This window comes from Cynocephalus volans, chromosome 8 (genome assembly GCF_027409185.1).
Source record: "Cynocephalus volans isolate mCynVol1 chromosome 8, mCynVol1.pri, whole genome shotgun sequence".
NCBI classification, from domain to species: Eukaryota; Metazoa; Chordata; class Mammalia; order Dermoptera; family Cynocephalidae; genus Cynocephalus; species Cynocephalus volans.
In genome coordinates, this window is record NC_084467.1 from 145,651,813 (window position 1) to 145,665,807 (window position 13,995).

The 13,995-nt window shown below is 35.6% G+C and overlaps 1 protein-coding gene across 1 annotated transcript in view; it reads left to right on the forward strand.

Annotated features, from left to right (window-relative positions):
- HMCN1 (hemicentin 1) overlaps positions 1–13,995 on the forward strand; it is a 414,327-nt gene that overhangs the window by 199,848 nt on the left and 200,484 nt on the right. The window contains exons 15-18 of the mRNA XM_063104004.1: positions 2,570–2,728; positions 8,848–9,042; positions 11,629–11,724; positions 12,907–13,034. Of these exons, the coding sequence (XP_062960074.1) occupies positions 2,570–2,728; positions 8,848–9,042; positions 11,629–11,724; positions 12,907–13,034 (578 nt within the window). The remainder of the gene's footprint in view (positions 1–2,569; positions 2,729–8,847; positions 9,043–11,628; positions 11,725–12,906; positions 13,035–13,995) is intronic.

A 13,995-nucleotide genomic window follows, 5' to 3' on the forward strand; every position in this document is an offset into this window, starting at 1 on the left:
ATTTGTCTTTTTCACTCTCATTGTCTCCCTAGTGAAGAGAGGAGTGTCTGGAGCTTGCATGATGTGTGATATCCAATAGAGTGAATGCAGAAGTAAATATGAGTTCTCAGCTGTCTTCTAGACATTAGACATTATAGAGATTTGCAAAAATGTAAAACAGTGCTCCTCCCCACTAAGTTTCTCTTGTTTGGTAAAATATAATTATTTTTTCATAAAATGTGTTCTTTATGTTAAAATGTCATGACTTCATTATAAAATAAGTTCATGCACATATTTTAAAATTTCTCAGTTTTATTTCTAAAATGTTAAATACAAATAAATAGAATCTCCATAACCAAAAATCCATTGGTGTCCCCAGTAATTTTTAAGAGTATACTTAAGGTGTCTTGAGACAAACATTTTTGATAACCACTTAATTACCATCAACTATGTGAAAGAATCTTATGCCAGAGATAATGATCTTTCTGCTAGTCTTCATATCCACCGAAGTCAGGACTGAATTTAAACTGTGCCATTACCTCTCAATGGAAATGACTGTTAAATCCTATAATGGAACTGTATTTTACTATGTGTAACATTCTTAGAATCTTATCTAATATTAAAATGAAATAATTCCTATTTCATCTGAAATGTTCTGTATTTCTCAATAATTTGACGACTAATTTTTCAGTAGAAATCAAGAAAGGAGAGGTTATCAAAGTGTGATCAAAATGAAAACTTGATTGAACTAGTGTTTTCCAATTTATATTTTGTTTCATGACTGCTATTCTTTAACCATTTTTTATTTTGCAAAAAAGCTACTAGCAAAAAGATTTTTATTTCATCCGATTATGTCCTCTGACATATAGAGAAGAAATATAAAAGAGAAGTAAATTACACAAATCTAAATGCATTTTAGTCCAAACAGTTTAATACTTGATGAATAGCGAGGTCACATCGTATCCTTCCTTGGTGGGAGGAAAGTTTATGTCAACAGCACCTGCTATTATTTATGAAAATCTCCCCCTAGAGGCACATGGACACAATTTAGTTGCTTCTCTCATTCTTGCATGGGATGTAGTAGCAAGTTTATAAGATGATAGGGGTTTTGAATATTGGAATACTGAAAAATACTTTGTTTTTGGCACTGAGAGTTGGTTGCTAATATAATATTTTTTGTTTTTAAATTTAGAGCTCCTTTGACCTCCTCTATTCAGAAAATTATATAAACAAAAAAAGAATTGTCTGCTTCTTGCCCTGAGACTGCTGGTTGTTGCTGTTTGTGATGTGCTAGAGAATTACTAGCTCCCAGAGTCTCTTTGCCCGTTAGAAGCTAAGCGAGTTACTTCTGTGATCCTCATGCCCAGGGCACATGGCTGGTGTGTGACATTTTGGAGAGGACCTTTTCAGACTTGACATCTGGGAATGCTATGAAACTCTAAGACCAGTGGCCCTCAAACCTCCTGGAAGTTTTTAGGATCCTCACACATTTGATACCACCCTTTACAAAAACAAACAAAAATATATACGAGCACTGAGCTGGTATTCAACATCGAGTACGATGAAATTTTTTATGATGCTGATCATTCTGGTTAATTTTATTCTTCAGAGAGGAGACACCCTAGAGGAGGGGAAGCACAGGAGAAGTTTAACCTAAATTACAGCTTTTTGGGGGGCATTGTCTGCCTTCAAATAGAAGTAGTTCTTGGGAGATTTGAGGTGCTGCAGTGACATACAGCATGTACAGATAACCCAGACATAACTAGTCTTCCTTGGTTCATCCGAGCCTCACGTTGAGATCAAACTCATTATGTGATTTCATCTCCCACTCATTTTTTCCCTACCTGCTTCCTCCCAGAAACCCATAACTATAACGTCAAGAATTCTGATTACTAATACAGATTTCAGTAGAAGTATCCTGGGAGATTTATGTAACAGAACTATGGTCATTTTCAGAAATTTCTCATTCATTCCTTCTCTTCTCCCAGCAAGCTTTTCCTCAGGCTCTTCGGCCAGCTATGTTCCCTTCCTCCCCAGCCATCCACAGAATTCTCTAAACCAGCTTACCACTCTCCCAAGACAAAATCTAACTGATAATATTCAGCAATCCAAAAGCCTTGTCATTAGCTAAACTCCAGTCTCTCAAGCATTTCCTGGAAATGCATTCTGCCGCAAAGAAGGCAGAAACCTCTTTTCAATCCTCATCTTCCTATTTTCTTACCTAACACAGCCAGGGTTACAGTTGCCAGCCTTCCCAATTCCCCAATGTAGCTTCAAAGCGCTTATTCTTACTTAGGAACATATAGATATGTAAATAGGAAATATGAAGGTATTTCAAAAAGTTCATGGAAAGATTACCTTTTCATTTTATTTTTCCATGAACCTTTTGAAGTACTGTTGTATTTGAATGCAATTCATTCCGGGGCCAGATTTTAGACTATAGAAAGTGTCTATGTTGTACCAGACACTGTGTTTTAAAAATTTGCAATCAAATTTATTCTGAAGTTTTGGAATCAAACCAGTAGCTGAGTAAACTGTGTAAATACTTCAGCGTGTAATGATGTAATGCTCTCCTTCTGTTTGAACTTAGGAGATCTTGAGTTGAGGCCCTCAACATTTCTCATTATTGACCCTCTCTTGGGACTTTTGAAGATTCAAGAAACGCAAGATCTGGATGCTGGTGATTATACATGTGTAGCCATCAATGATGCTGGAAGAGCAACTGGCAGGATAACTCTGGATGTTGGCTGTAAGCATCCAGATCTCATAGACAAATTGGTTTTGAAATCGATCTTCTATTTTTCTATGTTTAATGACTTTGAACCAGTTTGGTAGAAATATTTGTTAGAATGGTGTAATTTGAGTGAGCATTTCAGATTATTAGTACAGTGATGGTAGTTAGCATTTACTAGCTGCTTTCTATGAGCCAAGAGTTTTATATGTTATCCCATTAAACCCTCAGAACAACCCAAAGAGGAAGTGCTGTAATTATCTCCTTTCTATAGACAAGGAAACTGAGGCTTATAAAGGCTTAGCCACTCGCTCAGGGTCACAGAGCTAGGAGGGGACAGAGCTTGGGCACTTGAACTCCAGTTGTCTGACTGCAGAGAGTGTAGGCTTCACCAGTAGATCATATGCTGCCATTTTCCTATGAGGAGTAATTCGTTCTGCCACCAAATTCCTAAGTATTAACATCTGGAGGCCAGAAATTAGACTTTGGCCATAGACCATAACTTGGAGATGTTGATGACAGCAAAGGTAGCAGACTGTGCTTTTACTTTTTAAAAAAAATTCACTAGCAATTACTCCCCAGTGTATAAAATAAAGTACTAAGTTCAAATAAACGTCACTCACCATGCGAAGGATACAGTGTGTGCATGACGACTATATTTAGTTCATTCAAGAAGTTTGGTTCTCCCTCCTTTGTCTCTTTATCTCACGTCTCTTAAAAAAAAAATCTCTACGGTGTGGTAAAACATGAAATAAAACAGCTCGCTTTGTATGAAGAAGAACCCGACCACTTAATTTTAACAGATAATTAAACATTCTAATCACTTAAAACTTATAAAATATGACATTTTGTTAAATTGCATTTTCATTTATGTGTGATGACTTTCATGCCAAAACTTTTTTTTTAAACAAAAGTTAGAAGCTATAAAGAAAGCACAGTTTTTAAAAGAATATAGTAACACATCATTTTAGTTCTAATATCTTAAGCGTTTAAGTGAACTGTTATGGCCCTCTAAGCTTGATATTTTGTTACACGAGAACTAAATTTTTTCCTCCTGGGATCTTTTATGATTCCCTTGCCCCTGGGCTGTCTGATCAACATTCTGCTTTCATGGTGATTATGCCCTTAGGGTAGAATCAACAGAGCTGGAAATGACCACAAAGACCATCTATAGATCTATTGAGGGCACTGCAAGATATGTTTGAGCCATGACTAAACTCTGGTTATTAAGCAAAATGCCTTGAAATGAGATTGGAATCTCTGAATGGAGAGCATCTCTGAATCTACCAGCAGGGTATAAACACAATAATGCTTTTAGAGCTGTCAGGGTCAAATAAGGAAGATCACTAGGTATAGAATTCCTGTTTTCAAGAAATACAGTGAGCACATTTGAATTCTCAACATTTTCTAGTTCTGCTTCTCCTTCCTTCTGCACCTATATTTCATATTTACCAAACATTCCTTTAGCGTTGTCTAGCTCTGAAGGAGAAAAGAAACAGCTTCAGCAATTGTTCCCAGCAAAAAAGGTAATCATACCTTCATTCCCCTCAAAGTTTGTAGAAAATATAAGAATCCTACACGTGCTGCTTTGCTTACTTACTGCCTTCGTGAAACATTTTTAACTCCTGGGCTTTCCAGGTTCTGTCTTCTTTCCAGTGACCCACCATGTACGGGTTAGGACTATCTGTGCTGACGGGACGTGTTGGCTTAGGAAACATCCCCACAGTGTTTCATGTTTATGCTTCATCCTTGAACTGAACTAAACTTTGTTTTACCTTCACTCATATTCAAGGTCTTCCCTCTCCATGATCCTTTCTAAAACAGTGGCTTTCTCAACTATTACTCCAGCAATCGTCTTGATAGAACCATTAACATAGACTTAATTGTTTGCTTACTGTAACCTTAACCATTATTAACTCGTCACATATCTTAGTGTTAAAGTCAGCACCATTCATGATTCTGTTATGCCTTAACTATTTCCTTGTTCGCCATTAGATTCTTCTCATTGTAGCTCAGAAAGATTGATTAGACCTTGTCTATTCACATAAAACTATGCTTATGTATTCTAGCAGATATAGGATGTAAATGACAAAAACCATGCAAATCACAGTTGTAGTGATTGTAGTAACCATTACTAGGTTGTCCTGAAGCTGCTTAATGCAACATATATCAAGTAGACGAATATCAACTTCACAAATTAAGTGGTCATTTTGATTCTTTGGGTCTTGAAAAATAATATAAACATGCTGATACAATAGTGACACAGTATTGTAGCGACCCATTGGGCTTTTAATATAAAAGTCACTGTTTCAACTTGACTTTTTTTAGAAAGGGCTTGAGATAAGTACTAAGCTTAGTAGTGCATAAAATTATTCAATTGAGCTCCAAAACTATTGTGCATAAATTTAAGTAACTTATAACTTAAGAAGAAAACTAGCTTTTATCCATATTAGCTATCTGGGCTTTCAGATTGTTTTTGTGGGTCTGTTACTTCACATCAACAATACTAGTTTTAAAAAAAGTAACAAAAAGGCTATTTAATATTATTTTTGAGTTCTAGCTTCTTGTAGTGAGTGTCCTTTTTCCTATATCTCGTTTAACATGGGGTTACGTTATGGACATTTCAGGTCAACAGGGCAAGTTACCAGTGCTTTTTATCCTCTGTAAAAAGGGATAGTAAATTATGAAGTCATTTGAAAGAAAAGACCATAGGCTACATCAAACAAAAAGTTGGCCTGGCAGCAGTTTTATCTGCAGCCTTCCCCACACGCAGGGTTTGAGTCTTAGACTGTGGTTTAGTGCGTTGTGGTTTGGTAGAATCCAAACAATGTGTCATTTTAGGAAAGAAAATCTTTGACTAACATAATGCAAGAGTTGCCATAGTGGGATATTTAATTGTCACTAAGGGAACTAGAATAATGTTATGGAATAGTATTTAGGCCAAGATGGTCAATCTGTTGCAACTTTGGTATTTTCAAAATAATGTGTGCATCCAGCCATATCTGTCTGTAAGAGACAACAAAGCTACACCATGGCATTTAGTCTGTGCAGATCTCTAGGTGCTTGCACACAAATACTTAAGGCATTACAAGTCTTAATAGACTATATTCACATAGCCAGAATTGATTAGCAATAGATACATTAAACTCTAGAACTAAGTTAAAAAAAATTAACTCTATAATAATTATGTTTAATGATAGTTAATATTTGGGTGATTACAATATGCTAAATGATTAATAAAGATTGTCCTTTTAACAACATGAAATAGGAAATGTTATTATCCCCCTTTTGTTGATGGGTAAATTTAAACTGAAGGAGGCAAAACAATTTTTCCCAAGCTAACAGATGAAGCAATAGTGGAACTGCCATTTGAAACCACTTAGTGGGCTCTGATCCTCTCTAAGCAACACATTCTGTCTACAAGCACCATATACTTTGGTAAAGTACTGCTGCTTGTCTTCCCCCAGTCTCATTAATCGATTTACCATCCACTCGATATAATTCACTTGGAGTTCCTGTGGGCCACACTCAGGAGTAGGAAGTCTTTAAAAGGCTTCTTGGCTGAGTTAGGAGTTGCTGCATCGTCAAGGTTTGCTTGTCATTGATACTGTCTTGGCTGCTTTCCTACTGCCTGGTATTCTAATTTGTCTTGTTTTCCGATCCCAGTACGTACATTCCCTGACCTTGTGCTTGCCTGGTGCCTGACACTGTTCCCAAAGCCGCTTCACAGCAGATCGCTTCTCCCATCTTAATTGAGTTTTGTGGGTACAACGTGAGCTTTGCTTTTCCTTTTTTATTCTAGTTCGTTCTTGGCTTTCTTTGTTCTGAAAATTCAAATTTGTCTCCATTTTCACAGACGCCTATGTTCTAATGTGTCGGTAAACTGAGTTTCCCTCCCAATACTTGGTTGGTCCCAGGCTTTTGCTGTTCTGGAATTTATTTTCTATTTATTGCCATATTCATCTGCCCATACTCTGAGCTTAACATATCCTGAGACTTTTAGATGTAACCTCCATTTTTTCAGAAAAACTACCTTCTGTAGAATAAATGACTACTATAACCCCAGAGAAAAATAATTAGGTCTTAGAGACCTTGGATAAACAAGCTATGAGTCATTTTACAAACTGTGTTTAAAATATGTTCATTTTGCCTATTATTTTTCCCTGATAAGCCGATTGGGAAAAATCTAAACATAGATACACTGCTTCTTTTTAAAAACACATTCAAAAGTGAAAGTTCAATGTACTGGGTCAAGGTTGTCATCATCATATGCACTTATGCACACACACACATACACACACAGACTGGATTATTACTGATTCAATAATTCATTCATAAATATCTAGTGGCCACATACAGTGCACAAAGTACTATGTTAGTTGCTGTAAATGATAGAAATATGGTTGCAAATATCTTAAAAAACCAAACATATAATCTAAATAATGGGCAATTAACTTGAGAATGGTAAAAAGTACATTCTCTGAAACTCCAGAGAAGGAAAAAATCATGTTCATCTCAGGTGGTAAGAGATGACATCACAGAGGAAGGATCTTTTGGACTGGATTAAAGGATTGTCCGTATTTCAATAGCCAGAGATCAACAGCAGACATTATATCTGAGGGGGATGGTAATACGGGTACTGATATGAGAAAGGTCAATCCTTGTTTGGAGCAAAATGAGTGCTGACTGTGCAGAGAGTAGGATTTGTGTAGGGAAATGATGGGAGATGGGGCTGCAAAGTTCAAGGAAGTCCTTTAACCCAGGCAGGAAAAGCACTAACGCTGCATGGGAGACAGTGGTACGCCCATACTCCAGAATTCCCATTAGAAGGAAAGAAGGGACCTCTGCAGTCATTTTTAGGAGTCTGCAAATTAGTATGACCATGAGCAGTTGTTAGAACCTATAAAGAAGGGAAAGCTGATAAAATAGCAAAGGATTGTGGCTCTGAAGCTGGATTGACCTCGTTTTTAATCCTAGCTCCACCATTCAACTCCATGTGACACTTAGCAAATTATCTGTTTCAGTTTCTTCATCTATAAAATCAGAGTGATAATAGTACTTACTCATAGGGATATTGTGATGATTAAATGAAATAATTAGTGGAGAGCACTTAACACAGTTTCTGGCTCTATAGGTGATAATTGTTGTCATTCCTAACCCAGAGTTAACCTTGACTTTATCAAGGTATCTCATCTTAGAGTCCTACATGAGCAGGTTTCATCCATTGCCCAGTAGTACCCTGTATGTTTCTCCTTGCCTGATGCCTCAAACATCATTCCTCATGAGTTTCTGGGACATATTGAGAGCCTCATCTATTTGGGCTGTTGACAGCACATCCTTCCTGTTTTGCATTCCTGTGTTTTCTAAGGTGTGCCTCTGTGCATTTCTATCTCTTCCTCCTGGTTTCTGGGGTTACCTGAGTTATGTGGATGTCTGAAGTCTTCTTAACCATAATTTTATAATTTCTGAATCTTAACTGTGTCCAAGATGTTAAGTACTCACTACCTCCCTTTATCACGTACTATATTCTGTTACTTTAATTTGTACTTGTATTACTGATTCTCAAATTTAAATTTCTCTAACTCAAAAATGTGAAAAATATGAGAGGCAAGAATATGATATTGAATGAGGATATAATTTAGGCGTAAATGCTGTTAGCTTGTTATGCAGTGCTTACTGAAGAATGAACTCTGGTACAAATTAATTTCATTAAAAAATTCACCCAAAGGTCGTAAGTTTTGGAAAGTGTCAAAAAAAAAAATTTTCACTACAAGGCCAACTTATTTATAAGAAAGTCTTAAGTTTTGAGCAATATGACATAAACTAAAATTAAAAACAAATTCCTAAAACGAAAGATTGTCTTTATTTAAGGTAATCTTGATTTAAATTCCCACTCTTTTTGTCATCTATCATGTCAAGTAAGTGTTTGAACTTCTTAGTGTCTCTTCATTTATAAAGCAAAAAAGAAACATCTGCTATTTCTATATCAGACAGGAATATCTACAGGGTAAATTTACAATATATAAACAATGACTTGACTCAAATTCAATCTGTTGACAGTTTTATAGTAAAGTTTATATTTAATTTGCCTATATACTCTACCAATGACTTTTTTTGTTGTTTTTAATATTTTCCAGCACCTCCAGTTTTCATACAAGAACCTGCTGATGTGTCTATGGAAATTGGCTCAAATGTGACATTACCTTGTTATGTTGAGGGTTACCCGGAACCAAAGATCAAATGGCGAAGACTAGACAACGTGCCGGTTTTCTCAAGACCTTTTTCAGTTAGTTCCATCAGCCAGTTAAGGACAGGAGCTCTCTTTATTTCAAGTACGTTAAAGGAAATATATTTTATACAAGTATGTGCATTTGTATTACACATTCATGTTTTATACATTAGGTATTGCTGCTTAAAATAGTAAATTAATCTTGCCAACACATTTGTGTTTATTGCATTTCACTTTAAAATAGTACTGACCTTTTATATTCGGGAATTGTCATAAATAGGTCATATTTTATTCGAATGCATGCCATTAATTTGTCATAAGGGCTTATGAAGCAATATGACTTCTTCATTACCTCACCATTTATTATTGCAAATAGAGTCACCGGGGCCTCTAGGGAGATAAGTGGTCACGTTTTATTGACTCTTGTAACAATTGTTGTATGGAAAGGTAAAATATTACTAGTAGTTGGTTATCTTTAATTATTTATTTTTGGCCGACACATAAGGATGCTATGAGAACTTCTTGATGAAAAGGTGCATCCAACTGAAGCAAAAAATCTCCTCCTTCAAAAAAGTCAAATACTTCCCCAAAATGTTGACTATAAGCTATTTGGCATTCAGATATTTCAACACTCTTTGTATTTTTTCAAATAATGTTGAGAATATTTGCATGGCGGCACCAAAAGAGGAAAAACATTTAGATCATTAATTAGGTTTTAGAAAGTAACTGGATATTTGGAGTATTTCATAGAAACCCTCCAATCAGTGATTTCCAAGCTTCTTAACAATATTAAATGTACATTGGTCACTTAAACTTCCAGATATAAATTAAACTGCAATAACGAGTGCTTCAGTGTTCAGCTCTGTGCTAGGCTCTGTGGTGAAGACAGAAGTCATATCTAAGGTCCTTCACTTAGGTATTTTGCAATCCACCATCTGAGTGGATGGCCAGGGAAGTAGCTGCTGAGAAGTATGCATCAGACTAGGACAGATTGTGCAGGACCTGAAATGTCCACGTGAAGAAATGCACCTGATGAGGTAGAAGGTAGAGAGCCCCCCAGGCTCATCCAGGAAAAGGTACATGAAAGAACTGTTTCAGAACAACACGTCATTAAGGTAGGAGGAGAGGGGAGAGAAAGGAAAAATGGGAAGGCTTATTAAATAATTACACAGATAGGATGATGATGGTGATGAGAAACAGTGCAGAAGGAGGGGGGTAAAAAATGAAACCCAGAAGCAAATTGATTAGAAGACACAAAAGAAAGGGAAGAATAAGAGGCCAATATATTGAGCAACAGTTTCCCAACTTTCTAATTGTGTGGAAGGAAACTAATGATGAGAAATGTAGTTCTCACTAGTATTTTGTATTTCTACACAAATTAGTCCAAGACTTGGTAATATGAAAAATATCTTGGTTAGAACTAATATACGATTTGTTACCCAGATGATTTGCTGAATTTTCCTTTCCAAATGAATGTTTGCTGCCATTTAGAGTGGACGCGGCCAGAGTTTACCAGATGCACCTGTGCAGATGGTTCACAGAGGAGCAGAAACGCGATCACTGCACTCTAAATGAGACAGCATGAAGCTATTCATAACAGAAAGATGCGTTTTTCTCTGTCTAGATCTTACCAATAAACTGTGGCAAAACCACACTCTTTTTAAGGCATCAGCCCACCTCTTCAGCTTCAGTCTCCTGACTATAACCACAGAACCTATAACTCGGTAATCCCCATTCTAATCACCCCAATATCCTCTTTAATTACAAATATTTTATCTTGAAAAAAAATCTTTATATTTATCTACCTACATCATAAAAATTATTTTACTATCCAAAATATAGTACAAAGGAAATTAAGGGAAAGTAATTTATATTAAAATAATGTGTCTTCAAATATGTGAATACTCTGGCAGTGTCTGCACAATATGCGTACATATTTATGGAGCATCCCCATGAATTCAAGAGCTGACATGCAGACTGATACAGGAGTGTGGGACTGACGACTCAAGAACTCAAAGCTGGTGAAGTGGTTTTCTCAACTTGTGGATAGTTATTGCTAAAGTTCTGTCTTTCTTCTCCTGATAAAGACTCATGTAATTATAAACTTAAGTTATCAAATCCATGAATTTCCAGTGGAACCTTCCAAAATTTTGCTGGACTTGGAATGATTGTTGCTGTTTTGATTCTGCCTCATGTTTCGCCTCTCTAGTTTTTACCCACTAAATGCCTGGAGACATTTAGGCCCAATCATTGGCCAACTGAAAAATGTCCCCTGTAAACTTCCAAAGTGCCCCCCAGGGTGGTGGTGCAGCTTTCCATTCTCTGAATGATTTTTCGAGTCATGTGTTTACCCATGTAACCTATTAGGTTTGGACTGCCTTTCCTCTGTTCTACCTGCTCTTTGACGTGCAGCTCAGATATTACCTCTGATGTGGATTCTTCTCTAACTCCTCTACGTGCAGTCACTCCTGTCTCTGTGCTTCCACAGCTCACAGCTTGGAACTCATATTATATAGCATTTTTCACACTGTGTTATGATTGCTGGTTTCTATGCGTGTCTCCTCCCCTAGAATGGGAACTCGCAGAAGGTAATGCCGTACTTTTCATTCACTGACCTCAGTACTGTTCCTGGCACGTAGTTAATGTTCCATAGATGGTATCAAATGATTGAATTAGTTCTTCTTTTTAGACTTATGGGCAAGTGATAAAGGAACCTATATTTGTGAAGCTGAAAACCAATTTGGAAAGATCCAGTCACAGACAACAATAACAGTCACAGGACTTGGTAAGATCAATTAATTGTCTAGATACCACACTCTTCAAAATCATCAGACATTTTAATCTATATCATCTCTTGCCTGTGTCACTTTAAAAAAAGACAAAGAAACAGGTACATATCTGATTACTAGGCTAGTCTTCATATTTCACAGTATGTTAGAACTGGAAATAGCCTTAGAGATCATCTGCTCCAAGTTCCTCATCTTCCATTTTAAGAAATGAAGGTTAATTTAAATAAATTAATTCAAGTCTACATATGAACACACACACACAGATTCAAATGGGGAGTTCTTTTCTGGTTAACTTTTTTACATTTATTATTTTAGTTCTCATGGAATTATTTTTGTGTATAATGTGAAGTAAGAATATCCTATCGTTTATTTCCAGGTGATGAGACATTTGATTTCGTATCTTTTATCAAATATTCTCTTCCCACTGTTTAAAATACCAATTTGACCATGTGCTAAGTTCATATTCCTACGTTCTTTGGAATTCTATTTCAGCACTAGTACTACATTGTTTAAATTATTATAGCATTTAATGTGATTTTTAAATCTGTCAGTGCATGTTTCTAATTAATTACCCTTTTACAAAATGTTCTCTATGTGCTCCTTTCATATTTTCCAAGTAAAATCTCTTAGGGATTTTTGCTTGATTTATGTTAAATTTATTCATTGGTTCCTAGGAAAGGAAATATTTACAATACTTTTTACCATTTCATATAACAGAGTCCACCCTGTTTTATTTGCTTGAGCTATTACAACAGCCTCTTTATTGATCCCACCCCTTCCAGTATATTCAGTTTTCAGATTAATACCACCCCCCAAAATGGTTCTGATGGTTCTGCTTTTTCATTTACAAATGCTTTCAGTCACTCTTCGTTTGTCTACTGAATACCATCTGAATACCATGCAAATCTCTTGGCTTGACATTTCTGCCCTTCTATGCCATGGACATTCCTTTTTCCTTTGTGTATTTCTATGCTATTACCTATCCTTTTGCTATTCCCTCTGCTTAGAAGGATTCTTTATTTCTATATTCAAATTCATACCCATTTTCATTTAAAAATTTTGTTTCCAAAAACTCAGATTTTTTATAACATAGCTAGTAGTTATCTTTGCCTATAAGATAATTTGCCTTCCTTTTGGGTCAAATAGAGTTGAAAGTGTCTGCGCTCTCTCTGATTTAGTTGCTCCCCTTATTGGAATCAGCCCTTCACTGGCCAACATTATTGAAGGACAGCAACTTACTTTACCTTGTACTCTTTTGGCTGGAAATCCCATTCCAGAACGTCGATGGATTAAGAATTCAGCCATGGTAAGAACATTTTAAATGCATTTATTCACATTCCTAATTTTCATGAGAAGTAATGTATTCCAACCGTTGAAACATTAATTTAACAAATATACAGAAATATATTTTGTAAGTGTACCAAAGCCTTTCTTTGTTATTAATATATTTATGTCATTCATATTATTTTGGGGTTAATAAAGTAGATAAATAAACAATGGTTTAGTTTTCATTATTTCACATTAAATTCAATGTCACTAATAAACTCCCTTCAAAATACTAGATGTAAAAACTGAAGCAAGTATTAAATTATTTTCATAACATTTAAATATTTTTATATTTTTCTTTTCAGGACATTATGAAATATTAATATTCCCATAAAATTCTTCTATTTTATATATTAATCTTTATTATAATTAACTTCAAACTTTTTTTCATGAACTATTTAAAAATGTAGATCTATATTGTGTCATTACTTTTCGGTGTACAACTTTTGTAGAAGGATGTGAATAATGTTACAGTTCTATGAAATTTACCTGTAAACATTCTATCTGTGGTGATAAATTTTCATTTAGTTTGGAGCATTTTTCCTTCAATTTTCCAGATATTGAGACTCAGTCTTTTCTTGAAGTACTGATTAGAAGTGAATTGGGTACATGTACAAAGATGTAAAAGTGTTTTCATTAACAGTAAAAATCTGACAAAAATTAGTATACCTTACATAAAAATAAATGCCTTTTTAGGATGATACTGAGCACTGAGGTATCCTATATGCAATAGGAATGAATGGTACAGATTTACAGGTGATTATTATTCATTGAGAATATTACGGCCTTCTCTGATGTCATTCCTGAATCACATTGTCCGCTGATATTTTGCATCTGTCACTTGACAGAGGTGGGCGTTGTTCCTCAGTTTGAATGGGTGCCTATGGGCCAAAATAAAAATATAAAATGGGTTGCTAATGGCAATAAGGTCTTCTTGGAAA